The following is a 20,597-nucleotide window of genomic DNA, read 5'->3' as shown; positions in this document are numbered from 1 at the left end:
AATATAGCCTCAAGTAAAGTTACCGATAGACGAAGACGAAAGAGGGGATGCCTTCCGGGGCATCCCCAAGCTTAGGCTTTTGGTATCCTTGAATATTACCTTGGGGTACCTTGGGCATCCCCAATCTTAGGCTCTTGCAACTCCTTATTCCATAGTCCATCAAATCCTTACCCAAAACTTGAAAACTTCACAACACAAAACTCAACAGAAAATCTCGTAAGCTCTTGGTACTGTTGTGAACTCATTCCTTATTTATATTGGTGTAATATCTACTATATTCCAACTTTTCCATGGTTCATACCCCCTCGATACTAGCCATAGATTCATCAAAATAAGCAAACAACACATAGAAAGCAGAATCTGTCAAAAACAGAACAGTCTGTAGAAATCTGGATATTTCGAATACTCCTGTAACTCCAAAAATTCTGAAAAATAGGACGACCTAATAAATTTGTCTATTAATCTTATGCAAAAAGAATCGACTAAAAAGCACTCTTCTGCTAAAAATGAGAATTGTTCTCCTGAGCGCAAAAGTTTCTGTTTTTCAGCAAGATAAAATCAACTATCACTGTAAGCTATCGCAAACGTCTTACTTGGTTAGATGAATTATTTAATGCAAAACAGAACCTAAAAAGCAAACACACAAAAATAAAATTGGGTTGCCTCCCAACAAGCGCTATTTTTTAACGCCCTTAGCTAGGCATAAAACACGAATAGATCTAGGTATTATCATCTTTGGTATGCAATCCATAAGTGGCCCTCATAATAGATTCATAAGGCAATTTATTTTCTTTCTTGGAAAGCGTTCCATGCCTTTCCTTAACGGAAATTGAAATCTAATGTTTTCTTCTTTCATATCAATAATTGCACAAATCATTCTAAGGAAAGGTCTAATAATAGGACATGTAGGATTGCAATCTATATCAAGAACAATGAAATCTATGGGCACATAATTCCTATTTGCAACAATAAGAACATCATTAATCCTTCCCATAGGTTTCTTAATAGTGGAATCTGCAAGATGCAAATTTAAGGAACAATCATCAAATTCACAGAAATCTAGCACATCAAAAAGAGTTTTTGGAATCGTGGAAACACTAGCACCCGAATCACACAAAACATGGCACTCATAATATTTAATCTTAATCTTAATAGTAGATTCTCACTCATCATAAAGTTTTCTAGGGATAGAAACTTCTAATTCAAGCTTTTGTTCAAAGGATTTCATCATAGCATCAACGATATGTTTAGTAAAAGCTTTGTTTTGATTATAAGCACGAGGAGAATTCAACATGGATTGCAACAAGGAAATACAATCTATTAAAGAACAATTATCATAATTAAATTCCTTGAAATCCAAAAGAGTGGGTTCATTGCTACTTAAAGTTTTGACCTCTCCAATCCCACTTTTATCAATTTTTGCATCAAGATCTAAAAACTCCAAATCATTGGGACGCCTTCTAACTAAAGTTGATTCATCTACAGTCCCATCTTTATCAAGATTTATATTGGAAAACAAAGATTCAATAGGAGTCAGATCAATTACTTTGATATCTTCATTATTCAAAGCCTCCGGTTTAGCAGCCATTTTGTTTACTAAGGTAGCCTGTTTATCAGAAATTGGGCCTACTAAATTTTCAAGATGCGCAAACTGAGATTTTAAACCATAGAATTCCTTAGACATATCATCAAGCTCCTTATTCATGTATTCCATAAAACTTTTCTGCTCCTTGAGCTCTTTTCTAAAGAAATTGTTATGCTCAAATTGCAAAGACATGAAGCTTTTAACATTATTTTCAATTTCGTCTAACCTCCTAAGGTGAGGGTCAACGTTTCTTGGTGGGGTCATTGTGACAAAGCAATCTATCCAACACACGAGCAACACAAAAAGCAAGCGGAGAAAGCGAACGAAAGAGGGGCGAAGAAAAGGCAAATCTTTTTCGAAAATCGTTTTACAAGTGGGGGAGAGGAAAACGAGAGGCGAATGGCAAACAATGTAATGCGAGAGATGAGAGTTTATGAAGGGTAGTTGGTATGTCTTGGCTTGGCATAGATCTCCCCGGCAACGGCGCCAGAAAGTCTTCCTGCTACCTCTTGAGCTTGCATTGGTCTTTCCCTTCAAGAGGAAAGGGTGATGCAACAGAGTAGAGTAAGTATTTCCCTCAGTTTTGAGAACCAAGGTATCAATCCAGTAGGAGACAATGCACAAGTCACTGAATACTTGCACAAACAAACGCCAACTTGAACCCAACACGATAAGGGGTTGTCAATCCCTTCACGGTTATTTGCAAAGTGAGATCTGATAGAGATGGATAAACGGTCAAGTAATATTTTTTGGTATTTTTGGTTTATGGAACGAAAAGTAAAAGATTGCAAAGGAAGTAAAAAGGGAAACTAAAATTGTAGATCGGAAATTTATATGATGGAAAATAGACCCGGGGGCCATAGGTTTCACTAGAGGCTTCTCTCAAGATAGAAAATATTACGGTGGTTGAACAAATTACTGTCGAGCAATTGATAGAAAAGCGCATAATTATGATGATATCTAAGGCAATGATCATGAATCCACAATTCATCGGATCTCGGCAAACACACCGCAAAAGAGTATTACATCGGATAGATCTCCAAGAACATTGAGGAGAACATGGTATTGAGAATCAAAGAGAGAGAAGAAGCTATTTAGCTACTAGCTATGGACCCGTAGGTCTGAGGTAAACTAGTCACGCTTCATCGGAGAGGAAATGGTGTTGATGTAGAAGCCATCCGTGATCGAATCCCCCTCCGGCAGGACGCCGGAAAAGGCCCCTAGATGGGATCTCACGGGTACAGAAGGTTGCAGAGGTGGCAAAGTGTTTTTGTGTCTCTCCTGGTAGGTTTTGGAATTTTTTAGAATATATAGGCGGAAGAACTAGGTTGGTGGAGTCACGAGGGCCACACCAGGGTGGGGGGCGTGCCCTACCCCCTGGGCGCGCCTCCCGACCTTGTGGCCACCTCATGGCTTTCCTGACGTGCACTCCAAGCCCTCTAGATGTCTTCTGGTCCAAGAAAATCATCGCGAAAATTTCATTCCGTTTGGTATTCCTTTTCTGCGAAACTCTAAAACAAGGAAAAAACAGAAACTGGCACTGGGCTCTAGGTTAATAGGTTAGTCCCAAAAATCATATAAAATATCATATTAAAGCATATAAAACATCCAAAACAGATAATATAATAGCATGGAACAATAAAAAATTATAGATACGTTGGAGATGTATCATCTACTTGTCTCGGACATGACGCCTGTCTATGATGATTGCCTTGGATATCGTCATAATTATTTGATTTTCTATCAATTGCCCAACAGTAATTTGTTCACCCACCATATGCTATTTTCTTGAGAGAAGCATCTAGTGAAAACTATGCCCCCTGGGTCTATCTTTTATCATATATTAAAACCAAAAATACCTCACTGTAATTTATTTTATTTATTTTATTTTGTATTTTTGTCCAATATATCTATCAAAAACTATAAAATTTAATCTTGCTCGTAACCGTCGAGGGATTAACAACCCCTCTACTCGTTGGGTTGCAAGTAATTGTTATTTGTGTGCAGGTGCTATTTACATAGTGTTGCTTGGTTCTCCTACTGGATTGATAACCTTGGTTTCATAACTCAGGGAAGTACTTATCTCTACTGTACTGCATCATCCTCTCCTCTTCGAGGAAATCCCAACGCAGTTCACAAGTAGCACCAAGAAGCAACACTTTATCTATCTTGATGTACTTAAAGCGAAGAAGAACCTGTTTGTGAAGGTCAGGTCCATTGATATGACCCATATGCAGAAGAATCCAAAGTACTTTGGAGAAGCTCTTGAATTGTGTGAGGAACTGAACATTATCAAGATGATGACATTCCACAAGGATTTTGATGCAGAGATTATGGCTCGGTTCTATGCTAGATTTCCACTGGTAATGATGTGGAGAGCCTTGACGTGGATGACTAATGGAAAGGTGCTTTCGGTCAAGTGGAAGGAGTTCATGGAGCTTTTGGGATATGAGGATAAGGGGCTTGATAACCCTGCCGGGGTGTGCCCTCACAAGGAGGCCGCTGCTACTCACAAGTCTGCTCTTTGGCCCTATAGCACTTTGAAGATTTCTCGAGTCACCAAGAAGAAGTCTTATGAGCTGCGCCCTTTCCTGGATATCATGCATCGCATCTTCAGGCACACACTCTTCCCTCGCATTGGGAACTTGGATCAGGTTCACTCTTATCTAGTGGACTTGCTGCTCTTCTGTCAGAAGGAAAAGGAGGAGCCCACGGGGCAATCTTTGGATATGTCACATATCATGTGGTCGGAGCTTCTCTCGGCCATCACGGAGTGTAGGTGTCCATTTGTGGACCTTACTTGATGCTTCTCATAGAGAAGGCTTGGCATTCACTTATCCCGATGAGATGTTGGTGCTTGGTGACTTGACCTCTCATGAGGTGTTCATCTGATGGAGAAGGATAATTGGGGTACTCCCTTTCCTACGACGGAGGCTCCTACGGATGAAGATGAAGTTGAGGATGATGATGATGAGCTTGACTATGAGCCAGCTAGAGTGGAGCCATCTTGGGCTAAGAAGCCCAAGTCGAAGATGAAGAAGTTGTTTGCATGGAGGCTCACGGGCAGTACATGGCACACGTGGCAGAGAAGAGGTTCCGCAGCCGTGAAAAGCTCATCATGAGGCAGCTTGGGCTCGAGGTTGCCAGTGGGTTAGAGGAGAAGATCACTGATGAGGAGACTTGGAATTCCCAATGTTGAGGTGGTCAGATTGAGAGGTTGATCAGGCTACTGCTGTGGCTGTAGATGAGGACTCCAGCGAGCATGGGGAGTGGTGATGATGAGGATCTCCTACATTGCTATCACTTGTGACCATTGTAGCACTCTCTGCCCTTTTGGTGTCTAGATGCCAAAGGGGGGAGTTTAGGGATTTGCCGAGTCACGTGTGCATCTTATTTGCTTGTGTTTCTCTCTCGTGAACTCTTTTATCGCTCATTTGCTCTGGTTTGTGTTTGTGAGACCTGGAGACCCGAGTCATATGGTGTGAGATATATGCTACCCTATTATTATCTGTATGTCTAGTACTTTGTCAGCTTGTGAGATATTATGCTTATCTTGTGCCCTATCTTTATACTCACATGCTATTCCTTGCATCCTTGTTTATCTCTCTTATATTGTTGATGCAAGTGTTGCCGATCTATAAAATATAGGGGGAGTGTTGATCCTGTGTGTGTGATTTGCATTCCAAAAGCATACTTAATTAGTGCACACATCCAGGGGAGCCCATCTATATTTTGTAGATGTTGGGTTTGCATATTTCCATATCTTATTCTTGTGCAAATCTCGTGTTGTCATCAATCCACCAAAAAAGGGGAGATTTGTTAGGGCATATTTCTCCCTTAGTGGTTTTGGTGATTGATGACAATACTTTTGCGGACTAATCGTGTGCATTGAGCATTTCAGATATTCTGTCATATAGCACAAGACGATTGAGGCCCCTCTCAGCTTATTGTGAAGACAGTTTATTTTCCTACGTTTCATTTTCGGTGGACTTGTGTTGTAGGATAAACCGTACTATCAAGAGGGAGTCCGCTTTGGAAAGGTTTGGGTGGAATCAACACGTACACATCTCCATTTACACCCTCCATATATTTCGCTTCTTTGGAGTTTCACCTTCCGTTACTTAGGAGTGCTTTGGAGAGCTGCCAGCGGTAGTACCGTGACTGGCAGCGGTAGTACCGCTTGTAGGCGGTAATACCCGCGGTACTACCGCCTCGACTCGGGTCTCATTTTTTCGTGTCGGGTTCAGCGGTGATCCCACTGGCATACTACCGATGACCCCATTTTGACCCAGTCAAGCAAGCGGTAGTAGCAGCGGGAGTAGGAGCGGTAGTACCTCTTGTAAGCGGTAGTACCGCGCCTATGACCGCTGCCACTTCCGCTCACGACTCTGCTCTCCGAGACCTCCCATGTTTCCTCAGCGGTAGTAGAGTGCAGTGGTGGGCAGAAGTACCGCCTGTAGGCAGTAGTATCGCTGGCTCCAGCGGTAGTACCGCTGGGGCGGTACTGCCTCTCACCCCTTGTCACGCTTTGCCCTCTTAGCGCATAGTGCTGCAACCCCAGCGGTAGTGCCGCTGGGGCGAGCGGTAGTACTACTCCAGCGGCACTACCGGTTCAAGGTCTCGCGCCAATGCATTGCACTTCGTGCACTACCCCCTGTGCGGCAGTACCGCTCTCCTAAGCGGCAGTACCGCTCGGTACGGGCTGAAAACTGGGTAACGGTTGGATTTGTTCCCCCACTATATAAAGGGGGTCTTCTTCCCCAAGAAGACGACCTCTTCCTCCCAAACTCCATTGTTGCTCCAAAAGCTTATTTTCGCCCGATCTCTCTCCTTAGCCAATCAGACCTGTTGATTTTCTAGGAATTGGTTGAGAAGGCCCAGATCTACACTTTCACCAAGAGAAATTTGATTCCCCCACTAATCCCTTGCGGATCTTGTTACTCTTGGGTGTTTGAGCACCCTAGATGGTTGAGGTCACCTCAGAGCCACATTCCATTGTGGTGAAGCTTCGTGGTGGTGTTGGGAGCCTCCAATTCGGTTGTGGAGATAGCCCCAACCTTGTTTGTAAAGGTTCGGTTGTCGCCTTCAAGGGCACCACTAGTGGAATCACGGCATCTCGCATTGTGTGAGGGCGTGAGGAGAATATGATAGCCCTAGTGGCTTCTTGGGGAGCATTGTGCCTCCACACCGCTCCAATGGAGACGTACTTCCTCTAAATGGAAGGAACTTCGGTAACACATCCTCATCTCCACTGGCCCCACTTGTGGTTATCTCTTACCTTTACTTTGTGCAAGCTTTACTTGTGGTCTATACCTTGCTTGCTTGTGTTGTTGTTGTCGCTAGCATCATATAGGTTGTTCACCTAGTTGCATATCTGGACAACCTATTTGTTGCTAAACCTAATTTGTTGAGAAAAGCTAAAAATCGGTAGTTGCCTATTCACCCCCCCCCCTCTAGTCAACCATATCGATCCTTTCAGTCGGATAATAAAAAACGTACTCACGAGCGACCAACGACATGGGCTGACATGAAGCGAATCATGAGGGAACATTTTGTGCCTGCTTACTACACTCGCCGGCTTCATAGTAGACTATGTCATCTAGTGTAAGGTACAAGATCAGTTGATGAGTACTACAAAAAGATGCAAGTTTTGATGATGCGTACATCTGCACGTGAGCTCGCGGAGGCAACCATGGTGCGCTTCTTTGAGGTGCTAGAAGAAAAGATTCATTACGGTGTTGATTTAATGCAATATAAAGATATTCATGAGTTACTTCATCAAGCGAAGCATGCTGAACATTGGGTATTGGGGAAGCAAAGCTTCAGAGACTCATCCAACTTACAATAGTGGGCGACGTTGTTCTTCTCCTATTGATGATGGGTTTAGGGCTAAACCGGCTACTTCTTATAAGTCGGTAAGCATTGAACAAACCAAAGTGGCTGCTGCACCAAAGGAGATTTCTCAAGTTTCATCTAATGCGACGTCATCTCAGAGACTCATCCAACTTACAATAGTGGGCGGCGTTGTTCTTCTCCTATTGATGATGGGTTTAGGGCTAAACCGGCTACTTCTTATAAGTCGGTAAGAATTGAACAAACCAAAGTGGCTGCTGCAGCAAAGGAGATTTCTCAAGTTTCATCTAATGCGACGTCATCTCAGCACCTTAATATTATTTGCCACAAGTGTGGAGGACGTGGACACATGAAGCGTTCAAATCAAAGAAGGGTCTTGCTTATTGATGCGGAATATATTTTAGAATCTGAAGGTGAGACACCTAGATTAGAGGATGAAACCAAAAGATATGATGGTGATACCTTGCTATGCATCCTCAGCTTGATATGTAGAGTTTGCTAGCACATAAGGTCCAGAGAAATCACAAAGTCATTGTCGAACTAGGACAATGACGATGACGAAGTATATTTTTTAAGACTGCATGTACCATCGAGTGAGAAGTGTGCAAACTAATAATTGATGGTTGTAGTGCTCGTAACATGATTTGCAATGATGTGGTGGAGTCTTTTTCTTTGACAACATGAGAGCATCCAAAACCTTAATATATGAGTGGATAAATGATGTGGGCAAAGTGAAGGTAACTCACAAGGGTGGAGCTTCAATTTTTCTATTCATGGCTATGTTGATGAAGTGGAATACAACGTTCTACCATTGCATGTCTGTCACCTTATTTTAGCACGTCTGTGGCAGCACGATGTTAACGCTCTTCATCATGGGTGAACAAATAGGTACACTCTTATGCATAAAGGGGAGGTCTATGCTATTCTTCCCAAGGATGCAAAAGAAATAAAGTGTACACTGCCGTTTGCTTTGACTGGTCTTCACCAACAGCATTGTCAACAACATCGCCTCCGAGGTAGCCACATCAGCATGTGTGATGCTATTGTTCATGTGCGATGATCTGATCCAATCTTTAATTATGGTTACTATTGCATGTGCGATGCTATTGTTCATGCTATTTAGTGCATCTAGCATGTTGACTTATACATGCTAATTATTGCTTTTTAATCATGATTTATATTCTAGAATTGATCATGAAATTGCCTAACTTTTGAACTTAAATTCATATATTTTAGAACTTCTCTATTTTGTTCTGTACTAGCATGAATCTCATTTTCAACGTTTGAGAATGCGTTGCACGTGCAAGCTTACTACCCAGTATACAAGTGACTAAAGGAGAGAGGATATAATAATAGTCTACACATTTGATGGATAAATATGAAACTAGATTAAAGATCTTGAACAACTTAGACCAATTGTATTACCACATCCTAACTAGTGCAAAAAAAAGGCCAAATAAAGACGGTGTAATGGAATGCTCTAGCTATTAAGCTGTATTCGAAAGAAATTTCAAATGGTATAATTTTTCAGCCACATGATTATGTACTATTGCTTTAATTAATGGTCAAAGTTAAATATAAAAAAAAGTGTGGACCTTATATTCTACTCCCTCCGTCCCATAATATAAGAGCGTTTTTTTTTACAATATAGGGAGTACAATGGAGGGAGTACGATTTCTCGTAATTTGAGAAATGTTCTTACCAAACAGAGACATTACGAAGCAAAAATAGTTACCCAGTCAAAGCTAAGTCAAGAGAACATGTATCTCTTCTCTAAAAAGCCCAGAAAAAAGAGACAACAAAACTCCCATAGGTGAATCTAGAACTTGAATAGAGAAACACTGTTGCATTCGACATTCATAAATTAACATGCAATTATTTGTTTTGGTCTCAAAGCTATCATTAGTAGTAGTTGATGGCCCATTTGGTATCACCTTCCCATAATTCTGCAAACTAAAAACCAGAAGAATATGTCGATGCAGTTCACACAGGTATCGACATCATTACAGATTACAGGTATAGTGATTGCTCACATTCAACAGGGATTTGTTTCCATTTCCATACGTAGATACCAATAAAATACTGTAGGTATCGAGGCCAAACCACGACGGTACAGACTTGTCATAATTCAGTTTGGACCCTGGTTGCATCCATCTGTGATCAACAAATATACTTTGAGTGCTTCTGTGCTAGGAGTTTGATTATCTGCTCTTCCAAATCGTCATCACTGTTGCGCGTCCGGACAGTATTCCTTGCTCCGTTTGTGACAATAATGACTTGATCTTTGTATGTTGCAAGCAAATTAGCCACGACAATGTTCATCTTGTACTTGTTCAGAGCCATATTTGCTTTCTGGACAAGAATGTCTGAATTTGTCTCCAGCTGCAATTATTTTACATTGTTAGAGCGAATAATTGAAATAATTTGTACAAACCTAGTAATTGTTAGGTATAAAATGCGTTCATTCTTCCATTGCATAAAAAACTAACCTTGAAAGATACACAAAATGCCAAGGGAGCCCATTGGTCCCGCAATACAGAAAGCATTTTTGGAACCTGACTGAGCCTCATCTCTAGAGGGCCTCCAGCTGACTGAATCTTATGTTTTGCCTGCAGAACAATCAAATTCCCTGTTTAAGGCATTTATAACAAAGTTTATTCTTGTGCAGAGTTTAACAATCAAGTTTTCTCTCTTAAAAAAAGTATGCCAAGTGCTTAAAACCATACCATGCTATCCCAAGGAACATAAAAGTCTGATACGGCTGCAGCAAGATAGAACATCCCGCGTTGCCCGACTGTGCTCACCGATGTAGCCACCATCCTCAGTAACTGCAACCCAATGTTGTGTCATGCTTTCGAATATTTGGTTTGATTGGTATGTGATATAGCACTTATCAATCCAAGATACAAAACCTGAAGGTATTCAAATATTGTGGTGAATTGGAGTTTCAGCAGAGAGCCACCTTCCATAGCCAGCAGGAAATTCACTTGTCAGTTGCTGTAACTCTAGTGTGCCACCTTTGATAAGCAGTGTATAATCTTATGCTCCACCTTGCAATAGTGCCAAATTGATTCCTTTACGGTTGTCTGATGGGACTCGGCCACTGAGCACAAAACAAAACATAACAGTAAGTGACTAGTCTAGGGAAAGAGTGAATAGCATAAAACTACCGCTTTTCATGTTATGATTCCAAAAAACTACCGAAAATTTGTTTGTGACTGATAACTACCACTTTTGGCGTCAGCTGTTTCAAAAAACCCAAAACGCTCGTTGCTAAGAAATTAAACCGGTTTATGACAGGTCGGGCCCGCATCTAAACGAACCGTTAGTTTGACCGTTTCTTTGATCGTTAGATGACATGTGGGGCCCACATGTTAGTGTCTCCTCCTCATTTCCTTCAATCCTCTCTGCCTCCCTTCTTCTCCTTCGACGTCAACTCCCCACCGGTGTCAAACCCCGAAGTTCACCGAAGAGAGCGGCGCGGCCATGGGCGCCGGCCACACCGCTGGCCTACGTGCAAGACCGCATCCATCCACACAACTGCGTCCTTGCGGACGACGGCGTCCAGCAGGGCCACGGAGCGCCAGCCGCCTCCCCTTCCACCAGCGCCAGCCGCCCCTTCTTCCACCTCGCCGGCGTCGGCCGGCCGCTCCTTCGCCTCCCCAACTGCCTCCTCCCCCAAATCTTCTCCTCCCCGTAGTCTGCAGCCCGCCGCGCCGTCCTCTATGGCCTGGAGCCATGGCGCCACCGGCCAGAGGCGCTGCGCCGCATTGCCGGGCCAACCTCGGCAGCCACCGCTCGTGCAGGGTCCAGGCGGCGATGGGTCATGGCTGCGGGTGGCACGGGTGGCTAACTCCGGCAGGAGGCCTCCCTGGATGCGGTCCTCCATGGCGGCGTCCAGTAGGGCGACAAAGCCGTCCACCCGCACCTTGCGCGCACTGGATGGCGATGAGCGACAGAAGGGAGCTCCACGCGGCGCCATGGCTGGCCGGCGAGCTCCTCACGGCGGCTGCTGGCCATGGCTGCGGCCGCACGGCCATGGGAGAGACCCGATTGCTTTTTTTCCAAAAGATTACAGGGACCCGATTGCATTTTTAGAACATTTATAGGGACCCAATTGTTTTTTATAAGGAAGAGGCACTGACATGTGGGCCCCACATGTCATCTAACGGTCAAACAAACGGTCAAACTAACGGTCCGTTTAGGTGCGGGCCCGACCTGTCATAAACCAGTTTAATTTCTTAGCAACGGGCGTTTTGGGTTTTTTAAAACAATCGAAGCCAAAAGTGGTAGTTATCAGTCACAAACAAATTTTCGGTAGTTTTTTGAAACCATAGCACGAAAAGTGGTAGTTTTATGCTATTCACTCCTAGAGAAATACAGTAGATGTTAGTTTTCCTATGTGCACTAGGCATGTATATTACCAACCTTGAACTTTTGATTCTTCATTGACGTCTAAGAATTTGAGGAATGAATCATCAGGCAGGAACCTACAGTAAGGCTGACAACTCCCTCTGGAAGGCATGTACGTAGCAGCAAACAACATATTATTCACAGTGAAAAGTATCTAGACACAGAACAATTCATCATTCAACTAGAAGAGGGTAAAAACCAGTTTAGTTCAGATCAGTTGCTTCAGTGGAAGACAAACAGTTATTACTAAGAACTTAGTAGCCAGGTAGCCTACCGTCGGTGGAGAAAGATAACAGCATAACCAGCCTTCAAGATATACCTATATTATCAAAACAAAAACAGATTAATACATATACATCAAACTTGTTAGACATGAGGAACTTTCATTGTTCCAGTCATGTGCTTGCCTACACGTAGTAAGTTACATGTTCAAGCGGACATTGGTTTATCTGCAACTGTGCATTGTAGTTCCAGGTAAAGTACGGACGGTAAAGGTTCCACAGTAAAAGAGGCGTGGTCAGTCAGGAAAGCAGAGCTAAGACTGATCAGGAGTTACAGTAAAAATAACTTAGAAATACTTCATTTAATAACCGAAATCCTTGTTCAAAACGGTGATTGAAATCCAATGAACAGAGCAGAAATTTCAAGCGCGACATCAACTGGGCCCTAGCGCACATGGACATTCTCATGGAACGAACATACCCATACGGATGCGGCACACGTTTAATCTAAGAATAAATGATACCCCTCTCATCCGAATTAATTGGGGGGCCATCCTCCTTTTCTAAAATCCGGATTAATTGATGCAACCTCTATACGGAGCAGTATGGTTTTTTTGCGGAGGGGAGGTTCCGTTGTAGTTGAGTTGCCGTTTGGCCTTTGTCATCCTCACACAAGTAGGCAGCACAAACGGAAAGCGACGAGTGGGACAAGAAGAGAAGGGCGGTTAATTTACTCGGTGGAGGCAGCGCCGCGGTGGCCGGAGCTGAAGTTGTCGATGTACCGGATGCACCGCTGCTCCAGCGGCACCGTCGTCCCGCCCGACGTGACGCACACGATAGGCCGCCTGTCGACCCCGCCCGCTGCACCAGCACACAAGCAGAGGAGCGTCGCCGAGTCACACGCACGTCGGTTGTTCGACGGAAATACTCGCATCGATCACGCACAAGACTGGCAACGCACAGCTGGGTTGATTAACTACCTGAGATGATGGAGTTGCGGGCGATGAACTCTTGCAGCTTTGTGCGGACGGCGTCGGCGTCGGCGTCGCGCAGCGGCGGCGCGGTCGCGAAGAAGGATTCTGGGTCCTCCGCCCCGAGCATTGTGGGAGATTTCCGCGGGCTGTGATGAGTTGACGACGAAGTGGAGAGAAGGGGGCAGAATTTAAAGGAGAGTGTTGGCTGATTTACTCTACAACGCTGGGCTGGTTCGGCAGAAATCAGAGCAGGCGCGCGCCAATCCAAATCGGGCTCCATAATGGCTGCACTAAACCGCTCGCGGTTACGCGCTGCGGGCCCAGGACACTGGAGCAGGGGCCCGGCTGCCATGTCAACCGTCGTGTCTGTTGCACGTTAGAGCCCTAATGTATCTTCGCTCCAAGTCCTTGTTCTCGTCCATGTCCGTGTTCGATGGTGATGAGACCTGCGAAGTGAACATCCAATCGCTGACGAGGTAGAGTAGGACATGTAACACAGACTGGCCCATATGGGACACAAGGCGCGACCGTCTCCCATGCCCTATCTTTTCTCGTCCGAGCATGTGGCCTCGAGCGGTGGGGTTCACGATAAACCCTCGTGGTCGGAGCCCGACACATCAATGACTTGCTTGCGGCGCCGGGAGGTGCCGGTCACCCACTCCGAGGTAGTGAGCGACTCCGCCTCTGCGATCTAGGCCACGACGGCTGCAGCTGCCTCTCGCGTCGTCTGTCTAGCACGGCGGGCATGCCACGCTATTACATTGAACAAGTTGTGACCTTACATGTCGTCGTTCACCTCTGAGTCGGAGCCTGGCACCGCAGGGAAGATGTGCAATCGGAGGGGTTGCGTTGCCGCCCCGACGGTGGTGCGGCAGACAGCCGTGACCAGCGAGGTCGCGGTCACGCGCCTCCAGCCACTAGGCCCGATGGATCCAAGCACCATTTGCACACACGCAATGGATTTTCATCGGATCGAGTTCAACCTTGGTTGGCGGACCCCTCCCGTGAGTGGCGGAGAGCCATACGAACGGTTATCTCCTCCTCGGGCAGCATGGGACGAGGTCTTAGTCCACATATCCGGAGATCTTTGAATCGAATCCGCTGCCCATCATGTTGGAGAAGGTCAGAGATCGCTGAAACAAAAATTAAAAACGGAGTGAAGTGAAAATGCTAGGGTTTGATCCGACATGCGGGCGGGACGAATATATGTGAGGTCCGAGTGGGCCAGCGTGGGTTGGACCCGATGTGAGAAACGCACCAAGACGCGTCTAGGCCTTCTCATATCGGCCTTAGATTTGAGCTGGATACGAGAGATGAAGGTGGATAATGTTTTTATGACCCATCACTAACCGAGCCGAACACAGAGAGTGTTTACAGGGAGTGTTTGAGTCCGGCTCTCCGCTACTTACGCATGTCGTCGTCGTTCTCACCCTGGGGCCTTTTGGGTAGGGCTCCGACGCATTTTTTTTAGGTTGGTAAGGCTACGCAAGCAGCGTGCGCGGTCTCTCCCGTCCATCAAGAGCCTGCGTTTTTGGTTGCGCTGCGTGTAGCGTGGCTACTAATTAGGGTGCACGCGCGCGTAGTCGTTCGGATTTTAGCCTCGGGTCTTGTTTGGTCCCTGCGTGGAGGTGGAGCTAATGTGTGGTGGCCCGGCTGCCCCTAAATACCCAAGACATGATCGGTGGCCACTGGCCACATGCATGCGTATGGATGCAACGGGCATGCCAGCAGTGTTAAAAGTAGTATAACTTGTAAGGTTGAGCTCAATAATTAAGCTGTATTCATCCTCTCTGGGGTACAATATAGTAGTAGTACTCCGTATATGAGAGGAGAGATACACACGCACGCATTACCAGTTGAAGTTAGCGGAGCGTGGGACATACATCAACAGTCATGCCTGCTGGAGAGCATACGAGAGATCGGGGCGAGTAATCGTAGAGCGTCCGCGAGATTACGGTAAACGGTAGGATTCTCTAATAAATCACCGCCAGAAGCAGATAACTTACGCACTGTTTGATTGTCGTTTCCCTGTAAAAAGTACCCATCGTTTTTGTTTCCGCCTGAAAATTGCTGCTTTTTAGAAAAGAAGGATATACCTCTGCCTTCTGTATCTAAGCGATGCATGCAGTTATTTTATTAATTATTCATAAAAACCTTACAAAGTAATACATTAGTAAATTTGAAGCCGTCATCTTGGCAACACCTATGTTACTTCTATCCTCTTGATGAAGAGGTGCCGAATGTCCGAGCCGAATACCAAATAGATATCACACTAAAGCCTAACATCTAAAGTTGGATGCCCCAGCCAAGCCACAATGCCGGGACCGGGTCACACACCGGTCCGACGCACTCTCAGAGGCCGCCGCCGCCGTCTTACACGATTCATCTCTAGAGCAGCTATTGACGCACCAACCTTGTCAGACCTGCCGTCGATGGCACCACGACGCTAGACAATGCCACCGTCATGCGCGTATCCATCCACACACGCCTGTCGCCGAAACTCCACAACGCCGTGCCGTCGGGATCCGCCGTCGGCCTTGCGATAGATGTAACACCATTCCTCCTCTTGGCCAGTAAGTTACACAGTCTCAAGATTGCTAGTAAATTACATCGATTCCAAGCGCGGACTTAGCTCGGAGTCTATGGGAGTACGGACTGGATGGCAATCAGTCATGTCGGCACGCTCAATGTTATCCAGGGCATACTATCATTACGAAAGAAGTCTGGAGGAGGTACGACTAACAACAATGTCGAAAAAGTGATACAAAGGACCAAGACAGATATGGCGAAGTCTTGCCCAAGAAGAGACATAATATAGTAGAGAAACAAGGTACAAGACACGGTGAGAACATCATCGTCTACTACATAAAGAAGCAAGTATGTGGTTTGAGACAAGGATTTGTAGATGAAGAGGATGTGTCGCACTAAGATGTTGTGAAGCCGATCGTGTTGGGAAACATAGTAGAAAAAAAATCGGTCCTACGAATCAAATTCCCAAGATCACTATGAAGATCTGATCATTACCAACTTCGAATTTCAGCGGAAGAAGAGTTGGTGAAGATCATCTTGGTCCCTCGAAGCGTCCACGAACAGTTCCCTCAAACAAGAATCAAATGCACGATCCCTCTATGGATTGCACGCGTACGACACCAGTTATCCGACAGCGCTTCACCGTCCAGAGCTTGATGTTACCTAAGTAGAAGAGGAGGGAGGAGCAGCCCTTCGGGGAGCAGAACTATCTTGAAGAAACTAGAGGGGGAGAGGGGGCACCCGAGATGCACAAGAAATTGTGTCGCAATAGGGGGCGCCCCCATGGGTATATATAGGTGGAGTAGGGGGGAGGCCACACTTGGATGAGGGGCCTCCCTCCCTTGGGACGGCGGCCAAGGAGGTGGGGCCCCTCCCAAAACCCTAGCCACACCCCTCCACTTGGACAACAAGGCAAAAATGGAGGGCGCCACCTACATGGGCCTTAATGTGGTTGCTCCCTAATAGGTCTAGCCTATTCTGGGCAACCCAGTCGCCTATAATATTTTCAGGGGGCTCCCGGTAAATTCCGGTTAGATCCTCATAATGTTTTCGCCTATCCGGTTTTCTCCAAAACGCTTTCGATTTCTTCGAAACTCTTTAGATTCACTGTCGAAACAATTTATGATATCTCGGAAACTTTTCGAAGATATTCTCCTATGCTCCTAACTCCTCGAATACTCAACATATCAAAGGTTCTTAAGCGTGTGACATTGTAGGTTCAGTGAAATATAGACATGACTGAAAAACCTTTCGATCAATGATCAATAGGGAAACTGTGGACATCCATATTGACCCCTATATACACGAATGTTTATCAAGTGAACCTTTAGCCACCATGTTTTATTCTTTTTGCTTCTCAATACTTTACAAAACCCGAGGCGAGATATATTGGTATCACCGCGAGTCAAATACATGCTCACTATACCACTCCCTCGTTATCAATTTTGTTCTCTTTTCTTGTTCTCATGTTTTGGCATCCCCGTGATCAAGTCACACTCTGTATGGCCAGAAGATTATGGATGTCATCACACCGAGAGGGCTCTAAGAATATATATCTGTCGTAGGAGGAAAAAATCTCAGTCTCGAGCTATCTAGTCCCTCATCATACATTTTTGATGAACCTGTAAGTTGTCGTTATGATCACCATGTTACGGTTGATGTTAGAACAACCCCAAAGTGCATCGTCCGGTATGGAGTGACTTGATACTACCATGGTCTTAGGAATTGTGCATACGTTAACTTTCCCGTGTTATGGACTACAGATTTGTGACGATTTCATCTCTTGGTGTATCATACAAGTATACAACTTGGGTCAATTCAACATGAATGTTCTTCGAACATCATGCCCTTAATGTTGCTGACATCCATGTTACGCTTTACTATGCCGATGACCAGGAAAACAGAACCATCATGCAACACTTGATCTAGTCCTAGAGGCAAGACTATGAATCTTATTTTATGTTTATAAGTCAACACGTGCATATGAGTTCCCCTCTGAACCTTGGTTATCGCAGGTTCGAGAACCATAATAGTTATAGCATAGAATATAAAATTAACTATAGGGATTTCTATTTCTGTGCCCCCTTCTTCCATACTTGTGCTCAATTTTGCCCAACCTTCTAGCTTGTGTTCACTTTTTCCCTCCACCACTCACTTCGTGCTCACAAAGACCCAAACAAAGCCTTGCCACCTGGTCAAAGCAGTTGACCATTACCTGCTCAGTTACTGACGCGTGGGGACGGAGATCTTAGGATAGGTGGGCCGCATATGATAGGTGGGCCGCGACCGCTTATGATGAGTAGGACTTGGCTCATTGACCTATAACTTTCTTTTGCCTAAATTAGCCCAACCCCGAGTGAGCCGCCACATCCCCATCCAGCCCCACGCCGCCGCCGCCGTGCCCCCTAATAACCTCGTCGGCCATTTCGACCGGTTGCGTGAGCTCCGATGGCATAGCGTAGTGGTTCTACCGGCAGCCCTTCCTCCCATGCCGAAATCATTCAAGATCATTGACCGACCGGTACGTTTCTAATCGAAACCCTAGCAATTAGGATCCAGTTATAAGTCGATTGAATAGGCGATTGAGCGATCGAATTGTCATGCGTCGAATTGATAAAGTTTGCAATCAATATGGACGTCGATTTAGGATTGGATTCCTGCCAACAGTACAAGTGACAACTAGTTTTGTAATAGAAAACCCTAGAAATTAGGTTTCATTGCATGTAGCCCATTTATATTTTTCTTGTGGTGAATTTGATCAGAATAATCGAATTTGCTTTTAATTCTTTGATTTGCAAATTTGGTGTTTGATTGATGGCAAGGAGGTCCAAGCTGGAAGAGGGCGATGGAGTTGTTTTGCGGCAGGGATGAGCTTTTTCTGGCCAAGTGCAAGGAGATATGCTCCTAGTTTCCGAGCTCGTAAGCTCTCATGATGGACTCGCTGGTCCTGGCGCTGGAAGTGATGACGGACGAGCACGGGCGGTTACTTCCTAAAGGAAAGGGGGAAGTCCCAATTGAGATTATCATGTGGGCAATGCGAGAGGCGATGGAGTCTGAAGATCGTCGACAGCGAGCCCGCTGGTACGAGTACCTCTCCCGCCTCTCCTCGCCGAATCAAGATGCGGAGGGCTGGTGAATTTGTGTATTATATAGGTCATCGAAGAGGTGACTGACGAGGAGATAGCGACGAGGAGGAGGACGAAGAAGGGAAGAGCTACCAGGGGGTTGCAGATCATCGCACAGGAGGATGCACAAGAGCAGGGCTATCAAGGGGGATTGGAGATCATTGCACAGGACGAGGATCCATAAGACGAGGGCTATCAGGGGTTTGGAGATCGTCACTCATCCTGCTCAGGCAGGCATGAATCTAGCGATTAATTTGGACGACAAGGATGAGCACATGGTTAATCAGGAGCACTTGTAGGATGATGTCGACAATCATCTGGCGCTGGTTGATGCGTCTCTAATGTATCTATAATTTTTGCTTGTTCCATGTTGTTATATTATCAATCTTGGATATTTTATATTCATTTTATAGCAACTTTATATTATTATTTGGGACTAACCTATTGAAATAGTTCCCAGTGCCAGTTGCTGTTTTTTGCTTGTTTTTTCCTTCGCAGAATATCCCTATCATATGGAGTCCAAAGGCAGCGAAACTTTTTGGTGATTTCTTTTGGATCAGAAGACAACTTTGGAGCCAAGGAAGTGTACGAGGGAAGGCCCGTGGGGACCAGATACACTAGGGCGCTCCCTGATGTATTATGGGGCCCACGGAGCTCCGATGCACCGCCTCTCAGTTCTATAAATACCCAAATATTCCAGAAACCCTAGGGGAGTCGACGAAACACAATTCCAGCCGCTGCAAGTTCCAGAACCACGAGATACAATCTAGAGCCCTATTCCAGCACTCCGCCGGAGGGGAATACGATCATGGAGGGGTTCATCATCCTCATTGGTGCTCCTCCGATGACGCGTGAGTAGTTCACCATAGACCTATGGGTCCGTAGGCAGTAGCTAGATGGCTTCTTCTCTCTTTTTGATTCTCAATACAATGGTCTCTTGGAGATCTATTTGATGTAATGACTTTTGTGGCGTGTTTGTTGGGATCCGATGAAGTTCGAGTTTATGATCAGATTTTTATCCTTGAATATTATTTGAGTTTTCTTCTCTTATATGCATGATCTTTATAGCCTCGTATTTCTTCTCTGAATCTTTGGTTTAGTCAGGCCAACTAGATTGATTTTTCTTGCAATGTGAAGAGGTTCTTTGTGATGGGTTCGATCTTGCGGTGTCGTCACCCTATGATAGAAGGGGTAGCAAGGCACGCATGTATCGTTACTATTAAGGATAAAAAGATGAGGTCTTCCTACATGAATAGATCTTGTTTGCATCATGTCATCTTTCTTATTGCATTACTCCGTTTCTCCATGAACTTAATACACTAGATGCATGCTGGATAGCGGTCGATGAGTGGAGTAATAGTAGTAGATGTAGGCAGGATTCGGTCTACTAATCTTGGACGTGATGCCTATATACATGGTCATTGCCTTGGATATTGTCATAATTATTTGTTCTTCTATCAATTGCACAACAGTAATTTGTTTACCCACCGTGCGCTATTTTCTTCAGAGAAGCCACTAGTGAAATCTACGGCCCCGGGGTCTATTTTATTTTGTGGTTTATTCAGATCTATTTACCCAAATTCATACAAATTTATCTATCTTTTTACCGAGGAGGGATTGACAACCCCTCTTACGTGTCGGGTTGCAAGTATTTGTTCTTTATGTGCAGGTACCATTTACATAGTGTTGCTTGGTTCTCCTACTGGATTGATGCCTTGGTTTCACAACTGAGGGAAATACTTACCGTAGCTGTGTTGTTGGGGAACGCAGTAATTTCAAAAAAATTCCTACGCACACGCAAGATCCATCTAGGTGATGCATAGCAACGAGAGGGGAGAGTGTTGTCCACGTACCCTCGTAGACCGAAAGCAGAAGCGTTATGACAACGCGGTTGATG

The 20,597-nt window shown here is 45.0% G+C and overlaps 1 protein-coding gene across 1 annotated transcript; it reads right to left on the bottom strand.

Annotated features, from left to right (window-relative positions):
* Nucleotides 1–9,250: 9,250 nt before the first annotated feature.
* LOC109761447 (phosphopantothenate--cysteine ligase 1) lies at nt 9,251–13,252 on the bottom strand. The gene is made up of 9 exons (XM_020320262.4): nt 13,053–13,252; nt 12,807–12,933; nt 12,126–12,170; nt 11,867–11,952; nt 10,490–10,541; nt 10,351–10,411; nt 10,165–10,266; nt 9,928–10,047; nt 9,251–9,820 (listed from the first exon to the last, which is right to left on the bottom strand). Exons 1-9 carry the CDS (start codon nt 13,171–13,173, stop codon nt 9,599–9,601), a joined length of 936 nt encoding a protein of 311 aa, XP_020175851.1. The 5' UTR covers nt 13,174–13,252; the 3' UTR covers nt 9,251–9,598.
* Nucleotides 13,253–20,597: the final 7,345 nt, after the last annotated feature.

The sequence above is a fragment of the Aegilops tauschii genome, chromosome 6, assembly GCF_002575655.3.
Source record: "Aegilops tauschii subsp. strangulata cultivar AL8/78 chromosome 6, Aet v6.0, whole genome shotgun sequence".
NCBI classification, from domain to species: domain Eukaryota; kingdom Viridiplantae; phylum Streptophyta; class Magnoliopsida; order Poales; family Poaceae; genus Aegilops; species Aegilops tauschii.
Note: the sequence above shows the minus strand (reverse complement) of the source record. Positions and strands in the feature narration are given on the sequence as shown.